The 27,609-nt window shown below is 38.3% G+C and overlaps 1 protein-coding gene across 1 annotated transcript in view; it reads left to right on the forward strand.

Annotated features, from left to right (window-relative positions):
- SRBD1 (S1 RNA binding domain 1) overlaps positions 1 to 27,609 on the forward strand; it is a 121,744-nt gene that overhangs the window by 81,362 nt on the left and 12,773 nt on the right. Inside the window, exons 17-19 of the mRNA XM_084261647.1 lie at positions 20,778 to 20,884; positions 23,448 to 23,624; positions 26,193 to 26,345. Of these exons, the coding sequence (XP_084117773.1) occupies positions 20,778 to 20,884; positions 23,448 to 23,624; positions 26,193 to 26,345 (437 nt within the window). The remainder of the gene's footprint in view (positions 1 to 20,777; positions 20,885 to 23,447; positions 23,625 to 26,192; positions 26,346 to 27,609) is intronic.

Here is a 27,609-nt window from a genome sequence, read left to right on the forward strand (position 1 = left end):
AAGCAAAATTTACATTTTCAGCTCGACTGTAGTTCTGGTTTAGATAATTCCAAGTTGGCATTAATTCTGAAAAAAACTTGGAGCTATGAAGTACAATAGGAAAAAGCCCAAGAAGCATGAACAAATGCGTACAGTGTCTCCTAATGTAAGTGCCTGGCCCTTTGGAGGCCACCAAGAAGTCTACAGTGATTGACATGTGTTCTGGCAAAGCTTTTTTTTTTTTTTCCTCCTCTCCCCCTGCAACAGTGTTGAAGTCAGTCAAAGTGTATAGACAAAGCTGTGTGAATACCAGCTTCCCCAGTACAGGGGCTATTTTTTCAGGAAGTCTAACTCAAACCAGATGTTTTGCTTAGACCTAGAGTTTGTTGCTGCCAAGCATCTCATCAGAGGTCAGAGTTCTGGGCTCAGGGCCCTGCTAGAATTCTTTCACAAATTGCTATTCGGTGAGGTTTTAATCCTAATGGAAAGAATAATGTGCTTGTAAAATCTGCAGTTATTACAAACACAGTATACATATTGTGGACTTCAAATGACTACATATTTCATTCCCATAAACAGGGAATGCAGATGAATGCAGTGTGTAATAGTTTTGGACATTCAAACTTAAACGAAGTATATAGTTTATACTACTGTTAACCATTTGCATTCTTAACACTCCTGTAAAATGAATAGTAATCTTGACTAACAATTGGCAGCTCTAAACAAAACAGAACGAAAAAACCTCCAGCATGTTTTGACTTGTAAGCTGTTTCCTGAAGTAAATAGGAAACCTTCTGCTTTTAAGAGTGCTCAGAAAAACACTGTGCTTGCTAAGGCACTAGGTTTGGCACAGTTTGATTCTTTCCCCTCTTTGCTTTTTTCTGTCAGAGTTTTTAAATAGCTTGGTAGCGACATTTTACAGTCACGTTAATCTTACTTCAGGTATTTCTTCATACAGCTAATTGTTCATCCCCAGAACCTCAGTAAACTCTATATACACAAACCTACTTAAAAAAAAAAAAAACACAAAAAACAAGACAGTATAGTGAAATCTTTCAGTACTATTGTCTTCTTGCGTGAAGCACTTTTAATGAACTTCTGTTGTGACTCTACTTCAGCAAAGTTTGAGTCTAAGAAAAATAAAATATCTCAGGTAACTTTGCTATGGTACTGTGTCTGGAGAAATGGAACTTGATACATTGAACACTGAGGTTTTGGATTTTAGGAGTTAATGTATGCTAGAGAAAAAGTGCTACTATGTGAAACTGGATGATGTAACTGATCGTACAGAGGCTAAAGTGATGAGTTGTTTGAGTTCTGTGTTGTGTGGCAGCTTAATTTTCAGCAAATATTTTCCAACTTCAATAACTCTTCACACTTTGAAGTCCTAAATATGCTCAGTTTAATATCACTGAGCAGCTTCATCTCATTCTAATTTGTGAGAATTTTGTGTAACAACAATGTTTCACGTTGGTGAAAAGCCTAAGTCAGGAAGAAGGTGGTGCCACTCAAAAGAGTTAATGTTATCCTGCCTGCACAGTGATCGTAGTTAATGATCGTTAACGCTGGGAAGGAGGTGAATGTGTATAAGGCAACGCGTGTACATTTAATACTCTAAACTTACAGACGTGCTGAGTACTGAAATCTATTGTGCAGTGTATTCTCTGTTTATATTACTAGTTCATAATAAGAAAACTGCGTAACTAATGCTGGTGCTACAATGCAGGTGTTTTCTGAGGAGAAAAAATGTAATTTTAAATACTGGCATAATTCTTTAGGAAGCCTCCCTGTTGGCTGTGTTTGTTGCACGGCACTGAATGTAGAGAGTCGTGAAGTAAATAGCCACTGCATCAGTCTGGTTGTTGAATGAGAAATTGGTGAAGCTGCTATTGGGACAGCAAACTCATTTACAGGGTCTGTATGCATTTTTCAGAAAGTAGGAAAGAGAGCTTGTTTCCTGCTATATACTTAAGAAAGAAGAACATGACCAAAGCAATGTTAGTAAACTTCTTTTCCAGTATAGCGTGCACTTGTATAAATATTTCCCCCTTGGTTTATTGACTAAATGTGACATATTTGGATGTACAGAACTGAATTAGAAAACTTGAGTTTTTCCAGTGGGTAGATTTTAAATTTATAGAGTTTGTTCCATTAGAATCTGTATTGTGTTTATCTGAGACTGTTTCTTTTGCTTAATGACCATGTAAAACCCCGTAAAGACAAGCTACTTGCCAGTCAGGTGGTCTTGGTGCAAGCTGCTGCCTCAAGGTGAGAAACCAAATATTAAATGTGGATTGAAATTATTTTACACAACCTAATCATTCAGATGCAATAAGAAAAAGTGGAGACAAACTGCAATCTTATAAGAGAAGCTTTTTCATATTAATGAGTTTCCATTTGCCAATAATTCTGTCATTTGTAACTTGAATCATTCATCACCCCTGCAAATGGTTCTTTCAAGACGTTATTTGCAATTTTGTCTTGTGTTTTTGTCCTTGATGTTGTGAAAATGACCGTCTACTGTTACAGGAATGAAAAGAGATCTCACTCAAACATCTTTTGTGTTTCCACTTTCAGTGAAAAATGTTTTTCAAACCTGCAGCTGGTTATTTCTGCAGGAGTTCCCACTTATATTCAGGTTTGATTGACATTTTGAAATGGCAGCTTTTCATGAAAAGCTGTTAACTTGTAGAATTTGGTTATGGTACTAAGACAGACTGACTTTGTTCTACTGTTGGGGCCTGTCCAACCTAAACACAACCCTGCATCTGAATTTAATAGTGCTACTCAGCACAGGGAGTGCAAGCTTTTTTCTTCTTTTCGTTTTTCTTTTTTTTTTTAACACTGGTGCTTCTGATGTGTTTTTGAACCTGACCTGATAGGTACTCATGCTGATATCTTTTCTGTCAGTAATTGGGTTAATTGGCATTCCCCTTCTTTCTCCCTCTCCTAGGCTAGCAGGTTGTGCTAAGTTGCGCTTCCATAATTTGAGTGATGGAATATATTTCTGTTTTACGTGATGAAAATAAGTGGAAAATGTTTTTTAATTACTGCACTACAGTGTCTGTCTTGAGATGAGTGACTATCTGCAGCCTTTATTGCTGTTTATTTTCAAAGTTTTGGGCATGAGGGCAAGCCTATGGTATTAACAAGTCTTCTGAGCAAAGGTTACTGATTTCATTTCTAGTCGAAGACTGAGAAAACAGTGCATAACATAATTATTCTGCCCTCATCTTTACTGAGTTGGTCTTTAATATTATGCCAGAATGTTGAAAGTGGGAAAGAGACATTATGCTAAATCAGTTACCCTCTGCCTTTCTTGCCAAGCTTCTAAATAAGGATATAAAAGTACACATGCACATTAGTGGAGAGGAAGAGGAGTATTTTTAACTTTGAAACAGATTGCTATTTACATAAGGGAACTGGAAGAAAAAAAAAGGTAGACATCTAAGCATCACAGCATCCATCACTGATGTGTGCTGCTGTTCTGCTCAAGTGTGAAAAGTAAAACACAGGACATATTTGGGGTTTTTATTGCAGGTTAAGGGTATAGTCCTGTAAGGGTAAATTTGTACGAGGGAGCAGTTGAATCTTGTTGTATAAGGAGTCAATAGTGTCATTGATGACAAGTAATTGTACATTGTTGAGCTGCTAATGGCTTAAAATATATTTTCAGCATACCCCAGTTAGAATTTCTGATAAACTGTTCTATTAGCTAGCTAATTACTTGTATAAAACCTTCTCTGTAGATTTGCATCTACCTATAGCGATACACAAGTTGATAGATTCATCCAGCCCCATGCCACTGTAGTTTAGGATGCTCAGATGGTAATGTAAAAGATGTCTTTGCTTATGCTGTCTTTGCAAATGTCTTCCAAGTCATTTGTGATATGGCACTGGTACAGATGCATTTTGGTTAATAGTAGAAACCATGTGTGTTCTTGCTGTGAAGTAAAATGTGATTTCCCTGATAATTTTCTTTAAAATTCTGTAGACTAAGTGAAAGGGAATGATTTCTCAGATGCCCGTTCTGCAGTTTCTAAATTTTAAAACGAATTTTTCTGTACCAACCAGATGACAAATTTTGATGAACCAATGTTTACTGTTCTGTGCTGTAGTTTTGAATGGAGGCTTACAAGCTTCATGTGAGTTTTCAAAGTAAAAGCATTCTCATTGCCACCCAGACATTACTGTTAAAAACTAATACATGCCACCGCTGTTCCTCCAAGCGAAGATAGGATGCATGGGTACAAACCTTTTGGAATACCTGTAAGGTCACTGTGAAATACAAAGCAATTGAATTAAATGGCAAACTGCCCACTGACTTTAAAAGGAGCCAGGATTTTGCCCTTTAACTCTATCAAGCCCTAAGGGCAAGAAGATTTTATTCTTACAGACCAGACATGGCAGTGTTTCAAAGGGAAGTTGAGCTGATGTGAAGTTTGACCCAAACTGTGCAAAATCTAGAGGGGAGTATGTGGACCTTGAACCTCGCTCAGAAATGCAAGGGGAACAGATAAATGGCTACTCCGTTCTGTGCTCCAGTGGCCTATGGTTGCCATTTTGAAATGCTGGCTTCCATGTCTATTTTGCATAGGAAAAGTGGGGGGTTTTCATGTGTTATAGATTGCAAGTGAAGGTTCTTTGTTTAAAAATGCATTGGAGAATACAGAGAGCAGGATAGGCTAACCTGTGTGCCGCTGCTTCACACTGTTCCTGTGCAGAGTAAAACAGGCTGGGTTTTTCTTATGACTCTCCCAGTAATAGGCCTAAACATTTAAAATTGATACTGTTTTTAATTGTTAAATATTTAATGACAACTTCTGGTATTCCTTTGGTAAATTTTCAATAATGTGTATGGTCATTCCATATGGTATCTTTTCTTTTTTTATTAAATTAGGATCTGTTGACACCAAATGTTTATCAATGAATTAAGGAGCAAAGCATTAGAATGACTTGCTGTCACAGAAATCTTGGATTGTGTCATAGTTTGGTGCCAGCCAGCAGCTAAACACCATGCAGCTGCTCTCTCGTTCCCTCCCCACACAGACACCCTGCCTGGAGTGGGAGAATTGGAAGAAAAAAGTAAAACTTGTGAACTGGGATAAGGGCAGCTTGCTAGGGCAGCTTGCTAGGACAGCAATGAGAGGAAATCAACAGCAGTGGTACTTACAAAAGAATATACAAAGTAGGTGATACCCAACATAATTTGTTCATGGCCCAGAACCTCATGCCCAGCCTGTCCCTGAGCAACAGCGACATCTCCCTGGACAGCTCCCCCCTTACATATGGAGCACAACATCATATGGTGTTAAATATCCCTTTGACCCAGTTAGGGTCATCTATCCTGGCTGTTCCCCCTCCCAGCTTCTTGCAAAAATTAACTCTATTCCAACTGAAAACAAGGACACGTTCCACCCCTTATTCTGTACCATCTACGTCATGCCCAGACCCTACGCTTTCCAGTTAATCACCACTACTAGTCCTGCCTTTGATAGATATGTACGTGCACACATGCATGCAGATATTTTTTCCTTAGCCTATCAGCCATCCATTGAGCTAATTTTGCTTGAGCAAAAGCAGTTCCATGGATAGATTTGCCTCTACTTGAGGCAGGGCTAACCCAGACTGTTTTCCTTAGTATATTCTTTGTGCATGCAACAGTGACTTTATTCACTTCTACAGTATGTGGAAGGTTTGATTGGGCAGGGCCAGCTCAATTGGTAGACCCCCTGGAGTTAACTAATCAGGTGGCCTTTGCCACATGTGTATCCCAATGTTTGAAGGTCCCAGCAGCCTTTGCTTTCAGCATAGTCTTTAGCAATACCTTGTATCATTCAATTTTGACCTGGCCAGGTGTCTATGAGGTGGTTTCAGAAAGGAGTCCTGTTGGTAACAGGGCATACTTTTTCTCATTTTTTGGTAGTTTATTATACAGTGAGGTCTATTCAGCATTCACCCCCTGCCCCTCTCCCCAATGATATTCTATAATGCTTGGACAGTCCATGATCACTTCTAGAATTCCTGGGCAATTGGGGGTTCCTGTTCAAGGCCATTGTGTGATCAGTGCAACCCACTTCATGTAGCATCAGTTGCATGATGTATAGAGCGTACTCTCCCTTTGAGCACCCAGCCCAACAGTCAGGATACCAGGAGGAGCTGGGCTATAGTACCAACCACTGCTGAAGCTGCTCAACCCCCTTCATATGCTGCCAATATCTCTTTTTCAGTTGGGGTGTAGCAGGCCTCAGACCCTGAACTCCAAAACCCCATGGATTGACTTCAAGTCTCCTCTGGTGCTTTCTGCCAGAGACTCCAGGTAGGGCCTTTCTCTCAGCTGTGATGTAGAGCACATTTTTTTACATCCAGGTCTGCCCAGACTGGCTACAAAGGCTACTGCGTGGACTGTCTCCTGTTTGATTTCTTCTAAGGCTTGTTGCTGCTGAAGGCCCCATTTAAAACTGTACTTCTGGTTCTACCTGATGGAGAGGACTTAGAATCAGACTGCAATTTGGACTGTGCATCCTCCAGAAACCCACAAAGCCTAAGAAGCCTTGTGTTTCCTTCTTGCTTATTGGTAGAGGTGTACATAGCTGCTATTTCATTGCTCATGTTTTTGTTGCTTGCCCCACCCCACCAGCAAGTGTGCTGGGGATGCACAGGGAGGGGACACAGCCAGGACAGCTGACCCCAACTGACCACAGGGATATTCCATACCGTATGATGTCATGCTCAGCATGTAAAGCTGGGGGAAGGAGGAGGAAGTGAGGAACATTTGAAGTGATGGCATTTGTCTTTCCAAGTAACTATTACATGTGCTAGATCCCTGCCTTCCTGGGGATGGCTGAACACCTGCCTGCCCATGGGAAGTGGGAATGAATTCTTTGGTTTGCTTTGCTTGTCTACGCAGCTTTTGTTTTACCCATTAAACTGTCTTTAGCCCAACCCATGGGTTTTCTCACTTTACTCTTCTGATTCTCTCCCTGATCCTGTTGGGAAAGTGTGAGCAAGTGGCTGTGTAGGACTTAGTTGCCAGCTGCGATTAAACCACAACAGTTACAAAGAGAAGTAGAAAATAGATTAATATAGAAACTATTTAAAGATGTGAATGCTTCATAAAACTTTTGAATCATTTGGAAATGAGAGTGAATTCTGGGCAAATGCAATAGTCGTCTGCAAATGCTGTATAGATTTACATTCCTGATATCCTGAAGAGATAGCAAGCTGGAACCTAACTCTTCTTAGAGCACTCTTGTATGTGACAAAAGAATTTTGTTGCTAAAACTTCAGGGTGTTTTATACTAATGTAATTTTTGCATAGCAATCTGCAGAATTTGTGCTTTTTCTGGGGTAGTGGCTATTGGAAATGTTAAAGTGCTGCAGCTCTCCAGGAGAACTCTTTCAGTGGCTAAGACCTGCAGACAGAATTTCAGGCAAGAAATTTTAAGTCTCATGAAAAATGTGAATTGTGAGGTACCCATTTCTTTTCAGAAGCATTAGAATCGAATGATGGAGAATACTGAAAGTACTTAGAGAAGTTATGTGTGCAAAAGCTGTTGTGAAGAACATAATTAGTTGTAGCTTCTTGTTTGTTCCTAGTGTAAATTTGAAAATCGTTGATGTGATGAGAAGCCTTTTCTGAGAAACATTTTCAGGAGGCAGTAATTATTTTTCATGTGATGTGACATAATGTAAAGTCTGTGTACAATGTTCTTTCCTGACTCTGTTTCAGTACCAAGTTTCCTTACCTTGTAACTAGAGGTCATTAGTATACATATAACTTTGAACTGCTTAGATGTAAGTTTCCATTTCTCTTTTTGAAGCATACGTGCAATAATAATAATCTGTTCCTCATAAATCCCCTCTGACTTAAAAAAATAACAGACAAAAAAACCTGAAGCAATATAAAATCCAGCCTATTTTTGATTTTTCCCAATACCTGTTTTACGAAGTTGCTATCTTACGAATATACTTAACTGAAGCAATTTTGGAGACACTTATCCTGTTTGTGCACATAAGGTGGTCCATTTGGTGTTGCTAGTAGTTGAGTAGCAGCAGGAGAACTTGGGATCAGCTTTTGGAGACTTTTTTTTCCCCACTGCCAGTGCTTGACTGCACCTGTCGTATTAAATTGTTTTGATTTCCGACGACTTCTCCAGACCTTAAATCTGTTACTCTGGGGGGATAGTGCAGTTGCATCTAAATCTTGATTCCTTCTTGAAAATAACTTAGAGGACAGCTAATATTTTATCACTGATCTGGGCATAGGAGCACTCCCTTTGGAACAGGAGATCATGGATTCAGTTGCAGTGCTTTATTTACTAAAGCTGTGGTAACTCGGACAATAGCTTAAAGAGAAGTGGTTATTTGCTTCTGAAGTACAAAGTATTTAGTGCTGTGTTTTAATTGTTTCTCACTGATGCATGGGATAACTCAAAATCAAGATGCGAAAATGTTTCTAAGATGACCCTGCACCATGCAATCAGAGAACATAGTGATCAGTGCATGAGCATCATGAAATACTGGAGAAGCACAGTGTGTGCTGGTTGCTGCTGTGCAATGATGCCCAGGCAGGAAATGAGGAATTGTGGTCCCTTTTTTTTTATTTCCTACTACTGTGGTTTAAGGTAAATTGCTAAGTTCCCGAGGCTGTGATTTGTCATATGTAAAACTTGGGAGTGTTTTCAAGTAGCTGTATCTCAGTAGTGTGAAGTTCAGAGGTTCTGCTGCATTGCTGCATTCATGGCTATGGCAGAGGAGATTATTGCAGTTCAAACTTCACAATACCTTAGCTAAACCTGAACTGTTACTGTAAGAAAGTATCTCCCAGATGTTCTGTCACTTACAAGTCAAAGGAGTCTGAGTAAGTACACTGAAACCAAAAGTCACCGATTTGTATCTTTGCCCCACCAGCTCTGCATTTTCTGCCACTGAAAGTTTGAAAGAACTTAAAGAGGACTTTTCGTTTTCATGGAGGAGCTTCAGAGTTGTTGAAAATGCATTACTTCCATGTTCAGATATCCTAGGGATCTAGGGAGTCAAAAAAATGATAGCTAGTGTTTGAGGTTCAGTGAGTAGTTTGCTCTTAGTTGCAGGATGAGTGACTGGAGAAATACTGTGTGTATTCTTGAATACAGTAGCTATTTGGTATGTCTTTTTTAGGTTACCAAATACCCCAGGAAACAAACCTAATCTGTGTAAAAGTTTGTGTTAAATTACTGATAACTTTAAAAAAATCATCAAATGGTTTTGGATTTTACTTTGTTTACTCTGTTTGCAAGTCCTTGACTGAAATGATCTCATGCCCTAAACAAGACTGAATTAGAGTCCATTTGGCATTTTTCATTTCTAATGACAGTGAGAACTTCATATAACTGGATCCTATGCCTTCCGTGATGAGCAAAGTCATGCATGTGTTTAAACTAGTAGCATATTCTAATGATATCTAGTCGTAATTGGATTTATACTGTAGAAGTCAGAAAATTCTCCCTGTACTGCAATGGCTAGCAGAAATGAAAATGAACTCAAATGAAGACAGAAGCCTGTTAAGCAGATCATCTCAAAGAATTTTTTATATACATGTAGAATTATTAATATTTGTAAATGTTTAGAAAGGAATATTGAAACACTAGATTAATGAAGGAGCTAAAATTTGTCAGTATTTATGTTGATTTTAAACCAGAAAATTATATAGCTGAATGTAGATTTTAAACGTGTATCAGAACTGTGTGTTCCAAGCGTGGCACATAAACTTGAGAGGTTTGTTATTGTAGAACACTAGCAAGCTGAGATTTGATAACTTCTGCATCATCTCCTGCAGTCTAACCACTGTTGTGACATGATTTGAAACCCATTTCAGAATTGCAGCTAGCCCTGAAAACATCAGATCTATGCCTGTGTGACTCAGAAAGTAAGTGTCTTCTGCATGGCACTGAAGACAGAGCAGTCAATATGGCAATTTCAACACCCTTATATAACTTTTAGCCTGCACATCAAAAGCTTTCTTAAAAAAAAAAAAAAAATCTTAGAATGTGGGCTGACTGGTTTGTTGATTTTTTTTTTTTTTTTTTTTGGTGGCGGTGTTTCTTTTAAATAAGATAAGCTAAAGATTTTAAGAGGAAATATTATGGCTTTGGGGTGGAAGAGCATTTCAGGCAGCATAAAATCACCATGACTATTACTTTTTAGGCTGCATTTTCCTCTTCGCATTCTTGGCAGCCTGTGTTTTTTAAAGAGTGAAGAAGAGAGTCATTTTCTGAAACTTTTCATCTAATGGAGTTTCCTATTTTGTCTTCTTGGAACTTCTCTTTGTTTTTAGATTCATATGAAAATACAATTATTAATCTAAGTGTACTGAACTATTTAACATAGTTACTTGGAAGTTTGAGTCCTACTAGATCCTTGTTTTAATTAAGATGAGCATATGCTCAGTATTGAAGTGGCTTATCAGTAAGTTTTGATAGGTCTTTACTTCAGTTGAGTAAACTTAGAATTGTGTATTTGCAGAATACCTTTGGATGCAAGAATTACCTTTGAACCTCAGATGTTACACACCAAATCTTTGTGTGCCTGAGACCTGTAACCTCCTTTTGCATGGGAAAATAGAAGTTGCTTGGCCCAGAGTTAGTGATGATGGGTTGGGAGGCATAGGTGTCTTCCTTATCTTGCCATTATTTGCTTCCCTCTGCATTTGAGCTTTCTTGCCAAGCTTTGTGTGTTCCAAGAGAAAAGCTATAATCAAGCTTCATCTAAGGTGTCCAACTTGTCTAATTTCTGATCAGAGAACTTTCGCCACGCATGAGGAAAGGTCAAAAGCTTGATCAATGACTTAGCATAGGTTATTTAGAAGTACAACTGTCTTTTGGTATTCTTAAAATGCAAATTCTATACAGAAAGGAACATCCAATAATAAAGATAATTTTTTTCATATTTAAAAATTCTGGGTTCTTGTAGTATAAGTAATAACTTGCCAAAGCAGACATACCTTGAATAAGGTATCTAATTATTTGATTGATCCACCTGATACTTCATCTCTTAACTCCCAGTCCTGCAAACTGCAGATAAAAACTTCTATTGAACTTCTGTCCTTAATTAAAATAGTGGAACATCAGCCAGTGATTACAATGGAGCAGTCCTTGATTCTGTGTTGCTCTTCACCTTGTAAAGTAAGGGTATGCTTTTACAGATGCCAGGAGGCAGACATAATCTGCAAAATCAGAGGTGATTTTAATTCCCTTCTTGTTCGATGATATACCAGCTTGCAGTTGTAAATGTTTGTACAAATAGAGAACTCTCTTCTTTCCCCACCTAAACATTTTTTTCAAAACCAAGCCTTTTGGACTAAATGCCTTTAGAATTCATAAAGATACCTGATTTTAAAATAATGGGTGTTAGGACTTTCTGAACTACTAAATTTTAAATTTTCAAATACCTTATATATTACTTTATATTTTATGTTTTCCCAAACTTGCCAGAACTTGTTTTGGTTAAGCTTTAAATATTGTATAAAGAAGAAAAAGATTTTGCAAGGGAAATAGAGGTCAGTCTTTAAAATTAATGATGCCATAATCTGCGATCAGATTACACATTTGCAATTAATATATTCATATATGCAATAGCTAAAGGCTCTAACTTGGTAACTTGTAAACTTTGTAAGTCAGTAATGGTGTGGTAATGATTATTTACAGATTTTCTGCTAGAGAATGCCTAAGAAAAAGGTTTTAGTAATTTGTTGCACTACAAAAGTTAATATTTTTAATACATTTACCAATAATTTAAAGACTATATTTTTGGTAGTATTTTAGAGAAGCCTTTTGAAGGAATTTCCAGACCTTGAATAAAAGTAAGGGTTATGTTATGAGGCCACAAATCACAGTGTCTGTCAGGGACACTGGGAAAATAAGTGCTCTTTGATTTGTGCTTTTTCCTCCTACCTGCTGAGATCTTTATTTGTTTAAAGAATATGGATATTGCAAGAGTACTCAATTTCTATTTCCATGGTAGTACATGGAGTATTCTTGTTTACAATGTTTTACTAGTTGATTGCTCGCTTATTATGCTAATCACTTTAGTAGTAATGATCATGTACTGTCAAGTGATGGTGATTCTGAAATGTTGCTTGTTTTTTAGAATGAGAGAAATTTTGGTGCTCTTATTACAAAAATTATCATGGACAACTTAATTTTTTAGTGCTGACAAGTTAGTGGGGCTAATTTATTCTGCAGTCCTGTCAACTTTTCAACCTCCAATGTGCAAACATTTTGCTTATGCTCTGAATCTAATATGAAAAGTACTAAATATATGTTTTAATGTGAATGTTGTTAAACTTGGTGCAGAGCAGGTTTTTTAAAAAGCACACATTTTCTGCATCTTAGAGATATTTTTTACCAATTAAATATTTATGCTTTTGCTTTAAATGTAACTCCCTGTTATGTGTAATGAGTGGTGCTGAAATCGGTTTCAGTTATCAAAGATGTGAATGACACAATGGATGCTTATGTACTCAGCCTGTCGGACCCATAAATGCTGGTACTGAAAAAACATCTGTTTTTTCACATGTTTCCTGGTTTTCTGTCAGCTTTCAGTCTTCCATGGGTCATTCAATAAACACTACCCTGGGTGACTTTTTTTTTGAGTTGCCATGTGTCAATCAAAGTGAAGTGCACGCTCTTTAGTAAGCAGAGAAAACAAGCTTGCTTTATTTGAATTTGGCTGTGTCTTCTGTGGGACAGTGTCTTGCATTCTGTTTCGCCCCTAGCTTATTTTTGCCTTTAGCTGTGCACTGGAAGAGGTTGGGGATCAAGGGGCGAGGAGCACCCGATGAAAGCCAAATGGAAGAGTGAGAGAGAGAAAGAGAGAGAGAATTGAACAGAGGTTCTTTAAATGAAAATGTTCTTTAAGCATATTCAATCTGAACTGATCGTCTTTTTTTTTTTTTTAAAAAAAAAGGGGTGGGGGCGGAACAGGGGAGTTGGGGATAGGGGAGGGATTGCACAAAGTCAAATTAACTAAAAGCTTTTTCCAGCGAGCGTTTCAAGAGGTGGTGTCACATGAATTTATTTTTTTAAAATATATTTTCCTCTTAATTGTATCATCACTGATTCTGTTGGTGTAGAATTAAAAAGCTGCTGAATGTCAGTGTTGGGCATGTACAGTTTTTTCTAATGAGGGAATGGGTATGTCATTGATTAAATATATTCCCCATGCACTGCTGATATGAGTCACCTGGTGTAGCAGTTGCTAAGTGTGTTTGTATATTAATTTTGAGAAAGCCAATGAGCACAAAAGGTTGCTTATGTTAGATATCTAGGGTACGATACAGTGTGTATTAACTGTACAAACCTTTCCTTTCTTGAATATACCCTTAAATTAATTTGTATTTCTGTTGTATATTGCAAGTACTACGTTCCTCTTTAGAGATGATGAGAGCCAAGCTACTCTCATCTCCCAAATGTGTTCCCTTTGCTCTGAATGGGGCTGGTGAGAACTTTGTACCCAGGCTTTGTTGTACCTCACCCGTCTGCTGGAGGGTGGTAGATGGTCTCAGACTTTAGACTAAACAGGATTCCTACAGATGACCAGATTCATCTGGGCTTCATGACTTCTGTCTCAACCCTCTAAAAATGTGCTATTCCTTCTCCCTCTGTCAGTGTAACTCCAGGTTTTTCTTTTTGCTCTTATTTTTCAGCACTTCCCAGCAAAATACCCAACTGTAAATGTTGCCTTTCAGCCATGATGAAAATCCACTCCTAATGATCATTATCTTTCTGCAGTATTACAGGGTATCCCCTATATTTATAGGGCTTTAGCAGGCCCAAATACGGGTTTGGACTGAAATTGAATTGTAAGACTTTCCACCTCTAGCAATTTGGATGATCACCTTTGTTATTTATCGGCAAAGGAAAACATCCCACTGAAATCTCCAGGAATTAGGTGGTTGATGATAATTGCAGTTCAGATTGCGGCCTGTTAGTCACAGAACGATATGCATTGGAGAATAAATGGTATCTGCTCTGGAAGGAGAAAGATGGGTTTGGTTATATGTCATTTGCTCCTAACTCGCTCGTGTCAAAGATGTTAGCTCTGGAAAGCAGCCGTATTAGCAATGGGATTGAATCTGTATAACAAGCTTAGCAGTACTACTGCTTCTGTTAGGACGTGAGGACAGGTAAACACAAGATGAATTCCAGCAACTTGCAAGTAACTTGAAGCATTTAGATGATAAAGTGGGCATTTTAATTTTCTTTTCTTAGTATCAGAGCTGACAGACTTTGTTTTTGTTTTATAGTTTTCTTTGAAAATATAAATTCCTTCCTCTCAGGATATTTCAGTGATTGTAATATGCTGTTAAAATAAACAGAATTTGGATTTTTGAAAATAAGAAATGAGTCAGAGTTAAGTACATAGGATAACAATATATCCTATAACAATATAACATTGGAGAAACCACAAACAATCTTCAAAAGAAATTCTTGTAGTTCCTTTTATCAAATATCAGAGGGATAAGCTTGTTTTCTTAGAATCTAACTGAAAGGTATTTTCCAGCAGACGACAGAGATTAAACACCCCCCCACCCCTCCCGCCTGAACTTTCCCGTGTTTCCACCTGCCATAAAAGGTGCATCTTTAATGCACTTTAATCTTATTTTTTTTCTTTAATTCTGCATGTGAAAAGATACTTATCATGAGACTATTTGTATTGCATTAGTTCTGCTATACTTCAGGCCTTGTCCAAAACTCATTTTGCTTTTGTGGTTTTGCAAGCATTTGCAATGCGGCTGATTGAATGTAGCCCACAGCACTGCAGATAATTTTCTTCCCTTTTCTAAATTTTAAAATGTGTTTCCATGGATTGAATCCCTTAAATTTTTGAACTTCGCTTAAGATGTGTTGTCCCACCTAATTTCTCATTTAGTAGATGTCATTCATTTTGTACAGTTATACCACTTTCTAAAGGAAAAAAAAGGGTTTTTTTGAAGAGGTGTGTTAGCTGGTCTCATGTGCCAGTATTAAAATTTGAGGATACAGAAGTTAGCGGTAGGTACCAACAAAGTAATGTTTTATGAGGTGTTAGTTAGGAGTTTCGAGACCCCCTTAAAGACAGGAAAAAAAAAATTAAATTGCATTTACTTCATTGAAGTTGACTTTTGGATTTGAAGGACAAGTGAGGTATTACTAGATGAAAAACCAAGGTAGGTTGTGTGACGTGCAGCTTGGTCTAACTTAGAATGAATGTTGATCTTGTTACAATCCTGCAATGCCAAGCCTGGGTCAGAACCTGCAGGTTGCTGCCCAGACTTGAGAACTCTTCCCTTCCCCACAGCTTTGTGACCAACATTGTTAGGTCATGTCTGCGCTACATCTGTAGGCTCCACAGGGTACAAACAATTCTTGGCTCTTGGGCATTGTAAAGTAATCATGATGCATGTGCTGGTCGTGTTGATGTCCTCTACTGTTTGTAAAGGCAATATGAGAAATACTTAGGAAATACTCCATGTTGTAGTAGAACTTTAAGTTGTTTGAATTTGTCTTCCAAAGACAGATGCAGTTATATCTTCTGTTTCTGATATGATGCTTTTTATAGGGGACCATGAAAAGGATCTGTATGCATTGTAGTTATGTGTATTGTTTTAATATCTGCAGAGGTTTTTTAGGTTGTCAGTATAAGGACTTGTAATTTGCTTCTGTGTAAAAGGTGCTGGTTAGGCTTGCTCTAGTCCAGCACCTAGTAATCAGTGTGTTGTGTCAGGCAGAGTTAGTAAAGTCTGCTGGTCCACCATCTATGCTTGTGCAGATTGACGAAGTATAGCCTCCAGGCTTCATGTGATCAGTGGCTCTTTGACTTGATAAATTTGTCATCCTAATGGCAAAAGTATTTCTATAGTGCGTGCTGCTGGAAGTAACTGACCTGAGAAGCTATTTAAAATACTGCCTGCCTTTTGTGCACATCAACAGGTTTTTGAAACTGAAAAATGGCTTTCAGTCTCAGTTGTAGTAGCACACTCCCAAGAAACAGATAGGATTTTAGTAATGTTAATTATGCCCAGTAAGCATTTATAGCTCTTAAAGCCAAGCAAAACAACAATCCTTGCTCTCTGCTTCATGACATTGAAAAAGAAAAGATAGTTGAAGAAATGGGGGATGTAATAATAGGAAAAACTATCGTGTGCCTAATAGGACATCTTAAGTGCTTTTCTTCAGTGTTAAATGTTCTGTGATAGTACATGAAATTAAGTAATATTCATTTTTTTTCAGTGTGGGTTAGCAGAATGGTGGTTTTAAAATATGCAATATAATTTTTTTCCTGGTAATTTTAACAAATTTGATGCAGGCTAATTCAGGCAGTAATCATAACCAGAAATCAAAATAGCAGCCCTTGGTTTTGTTCCAGGTTCATGATTGTAAGTTCCATTTGGGTAGTTTCAATTATCTTTATAAAAAATGTTATTAAAATGTAATGTTTGCATTTAATTTATTGGTCAACTGCAATTATTTACTGTAGTAGTCTCAATTGATCAGGTAATTTTATGTATCTTGTTCCCTGGCTCACTGGATAATTCCTTAGAAAACAAATACTAAAATACCAGGTTATGGTGCCTCGTATTTCTAAGGGCAGATTAATTTCTACCATACTCCCCAGAAAAAAAACCTCAAACCACACAGATGTCTTAAGTGCTTTCTAATGCTCTCCGAGAAGCAAGGTGGCTTAGTTTTTTGGAGAGTGATGATCAAAGAAAGCTTGCAAATGCGCACTGGACTTGCCACAGTTTGTGCCAAGCCCCTTACTTCTGCCGGCCTTAGTTTCCATAAACCAGGCATGTTGATCCTTTTTATTGCTTGCAGATCATCACACAAAAAGAATTCTTCTGCTCCAGATCTACTATTCCAGAAGTGAATATTTTAATTATAGTAATTTCTTACTATCCTTTTAAGATAAACCGTAGTGATTTATTCAGACGGTAAGTTCAAGGCAGTGATTGAAAATCACACCAAAGGACACAGTCCTGCTTGTGTCCCGACAGTTATGTTCCCTGAGGGAGCTCCTGGTAGGAATGATTCAGCTGCCTGAGAAGGCTGCTTTCTCCTGGTTCTGTAAGGGGAGTTGTAGGGCCAGTTGTAGTAATCAGTTCCATGCATACAGACAGTTGATGAGTTATTCTGATTAAAAAGACAATGCATAAGAGTTTTAGCAGGGGCACCCTCATGCATGGGGGTGCATTCCGAGTTAGTATTAATATGAAAATGTGTTCTTTAGAAGGATTTGCAGGGGATCAGCTGAAGCAATTATTTACCATGTTGGTGTGTGAAGAGGTTGTTGGAGGCTGTGCAGCCTAAAACTCTGCAAAGCATAGTTTGAAAGTACCCTTGCATATTAGACTTGGCTTTACCTGTGCAGGTATTATTCTGGTGCACTTAACAGATGAGAGGGATTCCTGTCTTTACAAACCCATTGTAGTGACTGAGTAGCATGGAGTACGTGTGCCTCTACTACTATGTGAATAATCTGATATTACCTCAGTGCACATAAATAGTGCATAGAGGTATATAATGCCATCAAACCACTGGTATTTGAGAAGATGAGTGAAATTATGCACTGTGCTTTAAACCTTTCTGAAGCATAACCTGTTAGCAGTAGGAGGTCTTGGCAATGGTATTGGGATAATGTTTTTAATTAACTACTAAATTCTTAATACTTCTCTGTGCACTGTATCAATGTACAGAGGGATGTAGGAGTTTCTTCATCATAGCAAAAGGAATCTGTCATGGTCAGTAGCTGCATCTTGAGAGGCAGATTTGCTGTCTGGAAAGTTTTCCTACCATTTGCAGCTTCACATTGTTCACTAGGTTGAATTTGAAGTACTTCTGTGAAGTATTGGTAGTTCAGAGGTTGTTGTAGCCGTGCTGTCTTGTCCTTCTACTGTCACATCTGCTCATTCACTTTTTCTTCATCTATGGCTTCACATCCATGCTGTGATGTCTATTCCAAGCGGTATGACTTTCATGCTGGAGTAATTAAGAACGACTTGTGCTTGTCCTGTTTTGGTTTTTTTTAATGGTGACTATCAAGCAGCAATGAAGTTAAGACACAAATCATCTTTGAGAGACCTGAGAACTTCTTGTCCTTATGGTAAAAGAAATAGACAGTTGAATATTGCTTTTTTTTCCAAATTGTATTCTGATGCACAAATATTACACAAACTATTGCATCCACAAACTTAAATCTTCAGAGAAATACCAGTCTCACATTTGAAACTTGAGTATCTGTGAGCACTGGTGTTTCTTCCACTAGCAGACCTATTTCAGGATGCTTCAGTTTTGATTGTGATACATCCTTTTCTGTATTTTAGTGGGAACATAGTTGGCTGAATTGCTATCTAGATTTGCTTTCAACAGACTGGAAATAAAGCTTCTGTTCAATCAAGTCTCTTCCAAAGAACTGCTTAGAAAGATGAGACCAGATCTGTGGATTACCTTCTTTGTTACACCTTAGGCCATAAGGCATTGTGAAGACAATTACAGGTGTCTTGGTTTTGGATCACATAACCGCATGTTATTCCATCATTTTAAGGAATGAGTCTGAAACTTAGGGAGACAGCAGGCTAGTCTCCTCTCTGCCACAGACGTGACTCTCTATTCTGAGTAGTTGGTTTAGACCAACTAGATCTTTTTGAGGTATCAAAGAACTGCTGCAGTTACTAGAACTTGGTAACGCAACTTGTGAAATGATATGATAATCAGCTCCTATGTACCTTGAAACCAGTAGCCTTTCCTAAAAGCAGAAGGAAATTTTGAGTACTCTGCTAGGCTTTTTCCTCCTTTTGTGTTCATCATACTGAAAAATGGTTTTTATTGATATCTTTATCTTTTTCAATTATGAATTTGTGGTTCATTATGAAAAATCTAACCAAGTGTTTGGCAGCTGTACTTGGGAAAGGAGAGTGCTGTTTCTGAACAGTTGTATTCTGATTCTTGCACTGTGTTATATAAACACATCCTTGCTTGAGCGTGTGTGAGCTGGAAGCCTCTAGCTCTAGTACGTTACCTGGCTGATGGCAGGAGGAGGAGGTAAATATATAGAACATCCTCACTGCAAGAACCGTACACCTTCCAGTAAGTCAGAAAAATCACAGAATTGTAGGGGTTGGAAGAGACCTTGAGAGATCATCGGGTCCAACCCCCCCTGCAACTGCCTAGCACATATTGCACAGATAGGCGTCCAGACAGGTCTTGAATATCTCCAGAGATGGAGACTGCACCACCTCCCTGGGCAGCCTATTCCAGTGCTCTGTCACCCTCACTGTGAAAATAGCAACAGAAGACTTACTTTTCAGGTGTCTCTTTGTTTATATGTCTCCATTCAGAAAAGAAGCCGTTGTGTTGTAATAGCAAGACATCAGTAAGTAGAAACAGGCACTTGATCTGCAAAGTGTACAAGTGAACTTTGTGCTTGTGAAGCGGAGACACTGCAAACACAATTACTTATGCGTGTACATGGCTTTTTGCAGTGAACTTTATAGAGGAGAAGCAATATTGGCAAAATTTGTGCCTTCTGCTTGTAACTGTATTATGTATTGCATCATGAAAATGCATCACATTCCCAGTACCTGAAATGAAGGGGCTATGAAACACACTGCTATGTTTTACGATTGTTTCAGTTATTAACCACAACTTAACGATCTACCAATATTAGTAGGGTGGGATTGATGTTTCTGGCGTGTTAAATTCAACTGTGAAATCTTTAAAAGATCTGAATGGCTTAGAAGGTAAAGTAGTGGATGAAGTGTTTGGTGTCTTGGCTCAGATCCAGCTTGATGTCCTAAATTGAAAGCATCGCAAAACCACAACAGATCAACCCAGATTTACATGAGTGACGTATAAGAGCCCCGAAGCTAAGCCAACATAGTGAATGAATTAGCTCCTGCATTTAGAGAGGCTTCTCCCTCCAGGTCAGACTTTTGAGCACTGATGGGCTTCGGGGGGGGCACTCGCAGTTACAGATTGAAGTATGGCTGTGTTGTGGAGGAAAAGAAATCTTAGAGCTTCAGAACTTTTATCTTTGACAAGTGTGACTGATTTTCTTTTAGGGGGATGGAAAAAATGGGGAAATGCTATGAACAATAATGGAAAAACGGGAAGAATTTCCATTAGTGGTGCTTCAGTCAAGGACCTGCCAATCTTCCCAGAAATATCTGTTCAAAATGTAAAACATTTTGTTGCTGCAGGGCTGATATGTACCTTCTGGATTGCCCGCCCTCATACAATACTTGCTTGTTCTTTTAGTAAATAGTGACTGTAACCCTACTGTAGTGTGATACTTATAAATAGGACAACTGGACAAAACATTTGTGTGTGCAGGTGCAAAAGTACAGCATCTGTGATCTATTTCTAAAGGCCTTATTTTCAAAACCCTGCCTTATTTTTAATGAATATATTATAGGTAAATATGTGTCAAATTAAAGACAAGAAACAGTGGATGAATAGAAGCATTACTCCTTTTGAGGAATCATTATGTGTTTAATAGAGTTTCATTTTTAGATGATGCAGGGAAATAGTTATTAAAAAGTATAGTAATGAGAAAAGTATCTTATTCTAGGGATTTTTATCACAACAAAGATGTTGCAAATAACACTGGAGACCTTTTAAAAATAAGTTCTACAATTTAAGTTTTGACATGGTACCTTCACATAAGATATTGATAAGTCCCAGCAACTATTTTATTAATGTTAGTGTTGTTTCAAGCTCTTATTTATGTACACTTCCATATTTCAGTAACCCGATATCCCCATTTTTGTTTCTCAGCATGATGTATCACAGACTTTACTCAAAGCAACTCTGGACAGTGTGGTTGAAGAGTGTGTCAGCTTTGTAGGAGTTGATATTAACATCTGCTCAGAAATACTATTAAGGTGAGTCAAACATTTTCCTATTCCAGTAATTACATGGCTCTGGATCACAGAGTCTCTGTTTAGTCTGCCATCTGACTCAAGCTCAGCTGGAGCAAATGGCTCTTGTGTTAAACTTACAATTACACGAAAATGACACGTTAAGACAGTATTTCACTGGATAGTTAAGAGTCAGGTTTAAGGCTATGTGATTCTTCAGTGTAAAACTATCCTTCATAAAAACAAAATATTTAAAAATTTTAAACCAGCATCACAATTTTAGCAAAATTTGATTAAATTAATTTTTATTTTTACACTGAGAAACATATTTTCAAATGTACTTTCTGTCTCTTAAAAGGTATTTTTATAGGTACGGCTAAGTGGAACAGGTTGTAAAAGTTGGGCAAGGAAAGGAGAAAAAGAAAGATTTAAGGGGAAACTGCTGAAAAATGTATCCCTTTCTACTTTATTTTTTTTAAGTAATTATGCCATATTTACTTGGAAAATGTTCTGGGGTTTATTTCTCTTGGTTAGAAATTAAAAGCTCCTTCTCTCTCTTGAGCGTGTAGTATTAAGAATCATTCAGCTGCAGAGGTGTGCAGAAGTGTTGCTGTCACCCTCTGTAGTAAGAGAGGAAGAAAAAGGATATCAATGATCTTTGCAGGGACAATGATAGGCATTGAAATTAGGAAAAATGTCTTCTTTCTAGCTCCATCTTTAATTTTTTTAATCCCTCATAATCATTCTTGATAATATCTCTGTCTGTTTTGGAAGAGGCTTTCTTTCAATTATGTTTTGTTTTCTGCTTTCTCTTCCATATTGTTTTTCTGTGTATCCAATTGTTAACCTGACTCCTGATTTACCTTCAGTCTTAGCTTCTTTCAGATTTAGGTCAGCTATTACTAAGCAGTGCCTGTTGGTAAATGAGGCTGATCAGCCTTTGTTCCATGAATAAAAGCCCACCTGAGCAAGCATGGTGGGTGAGCAGCGTCAACCTTCTGCAGGGTGTGACTGTATTGTACAGTTCATCAGAGAGGGCAGCAGGCTGAAGTGCTGCTGTGTTTCCACAAATCTTTGACTTTGGAGTGACACTGTCCAGCTATGGTTACAGGTGGTAGCTGTGTTGGCTAAGTACTTTCTTCAGTCTAATTAACATGGCTTATGAGTCAACTTCTGGATCTATCTTGATCCTCAGCACTTCAAGTCTGCTGTTCTGCGTATCTGACAGTCTTAAGTATCCCTCAGATGTACCCTGTATGAAATCGTCACCCTAGCTAGAATGTACCACGAGCTGGACTTGCTACTTGTGCTTTCTGAGGCACCAAGTGCACTTGTTCACACGTATTGCACATGGAAGGAGTGGCAATGCTACAGAACCTACATTACTGTTGAGTATCGTACTTGAAAGACTTGAGATCATTAGTGGAAAATTCTGTGAACTCTGTGTTGTGTTCCTTTGTCGGTGTAAATAAGTTTGATTTCATAACATTTCTAAGAAATTTCTGGAGAAAGTTCCATTCCTAATTATTAATATTTTGTCTGTGGTTAAAGGTATGTATCTCCAATTTAATTCTGAGTTTTCACGAACTTTGGAATATTTTTTTAACTTTTGCTTGAGAATGAGAATAATGGAAAGATTTCTTTTTCTCTCATTCCCAATTTTGCCTATTCTTGCCAGGTTTGCTGGTGGTGTTTTTCTAGAATCAGTCCATGCCATTCCACAAACAGTTCTCTGTTGCCATTGACTTAAAGCAGTGGCACCTGATACATAGAGCCAGATGGGTGACATTTCCTTCTCTAGTGCCAGGACTAACTGCCCACCACAACTCTTTTCCCTCTGTCTATGATTAACACACTCCATACACAGAAAATTTTACTCATATGTACAATCAGAAAATGTGCAGCAAGGCCACTGCTTCCTGAAGGAACTGCACTAACTGCAGTTGTACTTCACAGGTAAGTTCTCTGCCAGATCCAAGCTGCTCTCAGAGCAACTCATGCAGCCTGTTCCCAGCTGCTCTTTTATCTCGGGAGCAGCTGAGGGAAAAGGAACAAGCTGTGTGGATCTGTAAATTGTATGAGAAAGGCAAGCTGTTCCCCGCCACTTTCCTTCTGGGTAGCAGACGTCAGCTCTTCATGTTGGGGCAAGGTGGTGCGGTACCATTGGAGGGGAGATGTGGCTGATCTCACAGGAACAATTTATCTGTCCTGAGCATTCCTCCCACATTTTTCCCTGAAGAGGGCAGCTGGGGGCAGGCCATAAGACATGACAAATTGAACTGGCATTACAGAAGTAGCCAACAGGTCATAAATTATGCGTCCCTGGCTTACTAGTTGGGTATGTGCAGAGAACCGTATTGCTGTACCAAGTTTTGTTGACCTGAGTGGATTCCTTCCATAGGACTAAGAGAAAGGGATCCTTTTTCAGATGATGCCTTTGGTCTGGGAGTCTATTTGCAAATTCCTTAGCTGGTTTTAAGTTCTGTCATCCAGATTTTCTACAGTAATGTCTATCTTTGTAATGGATAGGACTTCCATTAATGACTGTTCAATGCTAATAAATGTATTCTGTAAACTTTTCTCTTAGACACATCGCAGGACTTAATGCTAACAGGGCTAAAAATATAATAGAATGGCGAGAGAAGAATGGACCATTTATAAACAGAGAACAGCTCATGGAAGTTAAAGGTCTGGGTCCCAAGTCCTTCCAACAGTGTGCTGGCTTCATCAGATTCAATCAAGAATATATAAAGACCTTCTGCAGGTAATAGAAATGTTAACTATCTTGACAAAATTTTCCAAAATGGTATGTGAAGACTTTTTCCCTTTCTGTTTTGTATTTAGACTTCAGACTGGAGGAATCCTAGGCCTTTGCCCTCTGAAACAAAACATCTTAAGAAATAAACCTGTTGAAGTCAGTGGTTGAAGATAGCTCTTCCTCTGAATAATCATGGCACAGTAGCCTAGTACTCTAAGTCAGGGTTTATATAAATATGTAGGTTTAATTATAAATTCTGCCACTGAATCAGTAGAAGAAATTTGGTGTGCCGTGGTGTCATGCTATGAGGTATTAAAACTTTACGGTCTTGTGTGTAAGGCATAACATAATGGTTGGAAACTAGAGTGGTTTTCAGAGGGTTTCAATTCCATTATCTGGAGATAAAAGTTGAATGAACTGATGGGCCAAGCTCTCTCTGTGTTACACTCTGCTGTGCATAGCAAGTGTGATGTGACCGCCTCCTATCTCAAGAATGCAAGAGGTCCTTTTCCAACTCTCATTTGTCAATTCTGGGTCATTGTTTTCACTGCCCTCTCATTCCCTTGTCTGTACCAAACCTTTCCCTTTTGCAACTGCTCATTGTGCTTCTCGTCCTCACCTGAAATCTTTCCACAACTGAAAGTGCCTTTTCTAGGGCAACATCTCTTCTCCTGTCTTTCCCGTTTCTCCTTCTAATATAAAGAACTAAGAAAAAAGGGCGCAGTAGTAGCACCATCCCCACCCTTTTGCCTCTGACTCTTCTCAAAAAATATTTTCATGGGAAGCACATGCTATTTTTTTTAGCCAGCCCAGCACTCAGAAGCAATACTGTATTCTCAGTTGCTGCTGGCCAAACAGCACACACACACGTAACTTCCAGGCAGGAGGTAGGCACGTTAGGTCTGGCTTACCGCCCAGGTGGAAGGTATACAGATTGGTTGCCCATCTGGCAGGGAGGCACATGCTGCAGGCCAAATGGTGTGCACTGTAAGCACCAGAAGACCAAAGAAATTGCTTTCAAGGCTGTAGATGATCAATAGGTCTTATAGATATGTTCTAGTTAATGCTGCAATGCAACAGAGAAAGACGAGGCTGACACCATTTTTTTTTCCCCAGAAGTTCACTATGAAATGTTTAAGAACATGGAAATTTTTTTTTTTTGCCCTTGCTGGAGCATGCTTCTGACTGTAGTCAGATTCCATAAAACTTGAGAACACTGTATAACTTGAAAAATCTCCTGTAGCTTTGGAGTTTAAGGCCAAAATAAAGCTCAAACAGTATTGCCTCCATAACACTTCTTGTGGGCCCAGCTGGCAAAATCAAAGGTTTTTCAAATGGACTTTGAGAGTTATTTTAATTTCTGTATTCTCTAATCATGTTGATGTCTAGAGTGTGCTGTGTGAATTAGTTTTTCTGTTTCGTACTTGTAAGTTAACAAAAAGTTAGGGGTCATTTTAAAAATTTATATAGAAAAGGAATGTTATGTCTGCATTTCTGCCTAAGGCCCATGCATAGGTAGAGCCCACAGTGTGAGTGGTAGTTCTGGGTCCTTCAGTGCCTTCTGTTTTGCTCAGCAAAAGCAGGAGCCCCTTGTGATTCAGGAAACAAAAACAAATTAATAAAGATGGAAGAAAGGAGCCTTTGCCGGTAGGAGTCATTTGATGCCTGTACTGTATCCTCAGCCTTTTTTCACAAGGGAAATTAAAGGGAAGAAGTGTGCCAGTTATAAATATGCTATGCACATCCTGCCAATTGAAGAAAGATTTTAAAAAGCCTAATGCAAATGCTAATTGAGTAGCAGTCAATACCATATTCACTAAATTTTAAGGAAAACTGGATTAAGATACTTTTGCAAAAATAGCTTAAAGTTGACCTTGAGCTTTTTTCTGTTCTGAGCAAATCTTGGTCTGAGTTGCTTTGATTTGATTTTTTTATTTGTCCTGGCCCATGTTAAAACATAATTCTTCAGAAATTTAAATATAGGAAGTCAAAAAGTGTTGTTTAATGACTTGTGATATTTCAGCATTCACATTTTGTTCCATACATGCAATTTGCTTACCTAAAGACAGTATGGGTAGGATATTTTGTTCATAGGTTTTTCAAAGTTAGAAGGATGTAGTCTGTGAACCAGCAGTTAAGTATGAAAGCATCTTAGTGACATCTTTATCAAGTAGGTAAATGCAACTGTCACCACTTTGCAGGCAGAAGATACTATCCAGGTTACAAAAGTTACAATAGCTTTTATAGGCTTTTCTTAACAATCTTGGTGTCATGATGAAATTTTGACAGAGAATGGAATCCCTTCCCAATGTTTATTTGTTTTAAAGGGATTTATGCATGTATTGAAATGTTACGGGTTTATGCTATACTTGGACTGGTAAGATTCACCCACAATGACGTTTTAGAGGTTTGGGGTTTTTGTGGAGTTTTCTATTTGGTTAGCTTCTTTTTCTTTCTTTTTTTCTTTTTTTAAGAACTAACACTAGATAGAAATCTGCTCATGTTTTTCATGTGTGGACACTGGTCTAGGATCTTGTTCATTAAGAATGACGTATCCGTTTTCATTTCTGACAGTAGCAAGAAAACTGAACTTGGAAGTCAGGCATTCTTGCCTAAAGGAGGTGCACAGGGGAAAAAGAAGAGCAAGCCAACACCATATGCCTCACGACAGCCCAATCCTTTGGACCAAACTTGTATTCATCCAGAGTCTTACAACATCGCACTGAGGTAAGCAGTGGGAAAGCTTTTGAACTATTGATGCTGCCAACCTTTAAAATGAAAGTACTGATTTTTGTTACAACAGCCTGCTCAGCCTTTTGAGACAGGAATACTTAGATTAATTTGATGGTTTCTCCTCTTTCTTCGAGAGAAAGGTATGCTTCAGAAGTTATTTTATTTGTTCTCTAAAATAATCTAATTCAAAACCCATGCAAGTTTTCTGTCAGCGGTAATATAATACCTCTGCATCATTAAAAACCTGCTTTTACATGGTTGCTTATGTTCAGCCAAACAAACTTTATGCTTAGTGAGTTTTAACCACCACAACTTGTTCATTTTTGTGTTTGAGTGTGCACACAAATGCACAGACATATGTGACCATGTGTCATTATTATCACTTGCCTTTAAAATTAGGTTCTGATATTGTGAGATCTAATTCAGATCTATATATTAAGTTCCCAAATACATAAACACCATGGTGGTTTTATTAAGCAACCTTTGGCTAAAAGAAGAGAATGGCTCTTTTGTAGGTCAGAAAAAAGTAATTAGGAATCTGTGTGTGCCTCTGTTTAGGGGATTCTGCAGCTGCTAAATGCTGGTGTAAGATTGGATCTTTTCTATCATCAGCCCTGTTTGAAATTGAACTCTGCTTGTCCTCTTGAGAAAACATTGTCTTCTACCAGAAACCAGCATGTATTTATTTTAAGTGATTTGTGGTGAACAGGTTCTTCTCTTAAAATGTGCTGGAGCTAATTTCAGCAGTAGCTAGATGCTTTAGGGTTCTTATCTCTGCTGAGAATATGATTCCTGGAGAAGCAAAGTTGTGCTTCCTGTTTATAACAAAAAAAATATAAAATTAATGAACACACATTTTACATCTCAACTGAAAGATAGTGGTTTGAGTTAGAGGCTTATGTGCCATTGAGAGGCGTCTGACGCCTATTGCACAACCAACACTGCTTAGTAGGTACCTCAGAGACTTGAAATATGCCTAGGGTCAAACTCATTGGACTTGGAGAGTTGCAAAGCCATTGCAGAAGTATGACATGATGATTACAGAGCAGTGCTACCTGTCATGTCATCATGTCACTTCTCTTTGGCTGACCCAGCAACTTTAAAGTAAGTTTCCAGCTGTGCCACTCGCCCTCTGTTCTGTTTCTCACCCAACACTATGCCTTCCCAGACTGAATTTTCAGGTGAAGTATTTCAATCCAAGGACACATTGTAGTTATTATAATGTACAGGGAGGGGGGTGCAAAATAATACCAGTCAA

The sequence above is a fragment of the Gallinula chloropus genome (assembly GCF_964237585.1).
Source record: "Gallinula chloropus genome assembly, chromosome: 3".
Classification (NCBI taxonomy): domain Eukaryota; kingdom Metazoa; phylum Chordata; class Aves; order Gruiformes; family Rallidae; genus Gallinula; species Gallinula chloropus.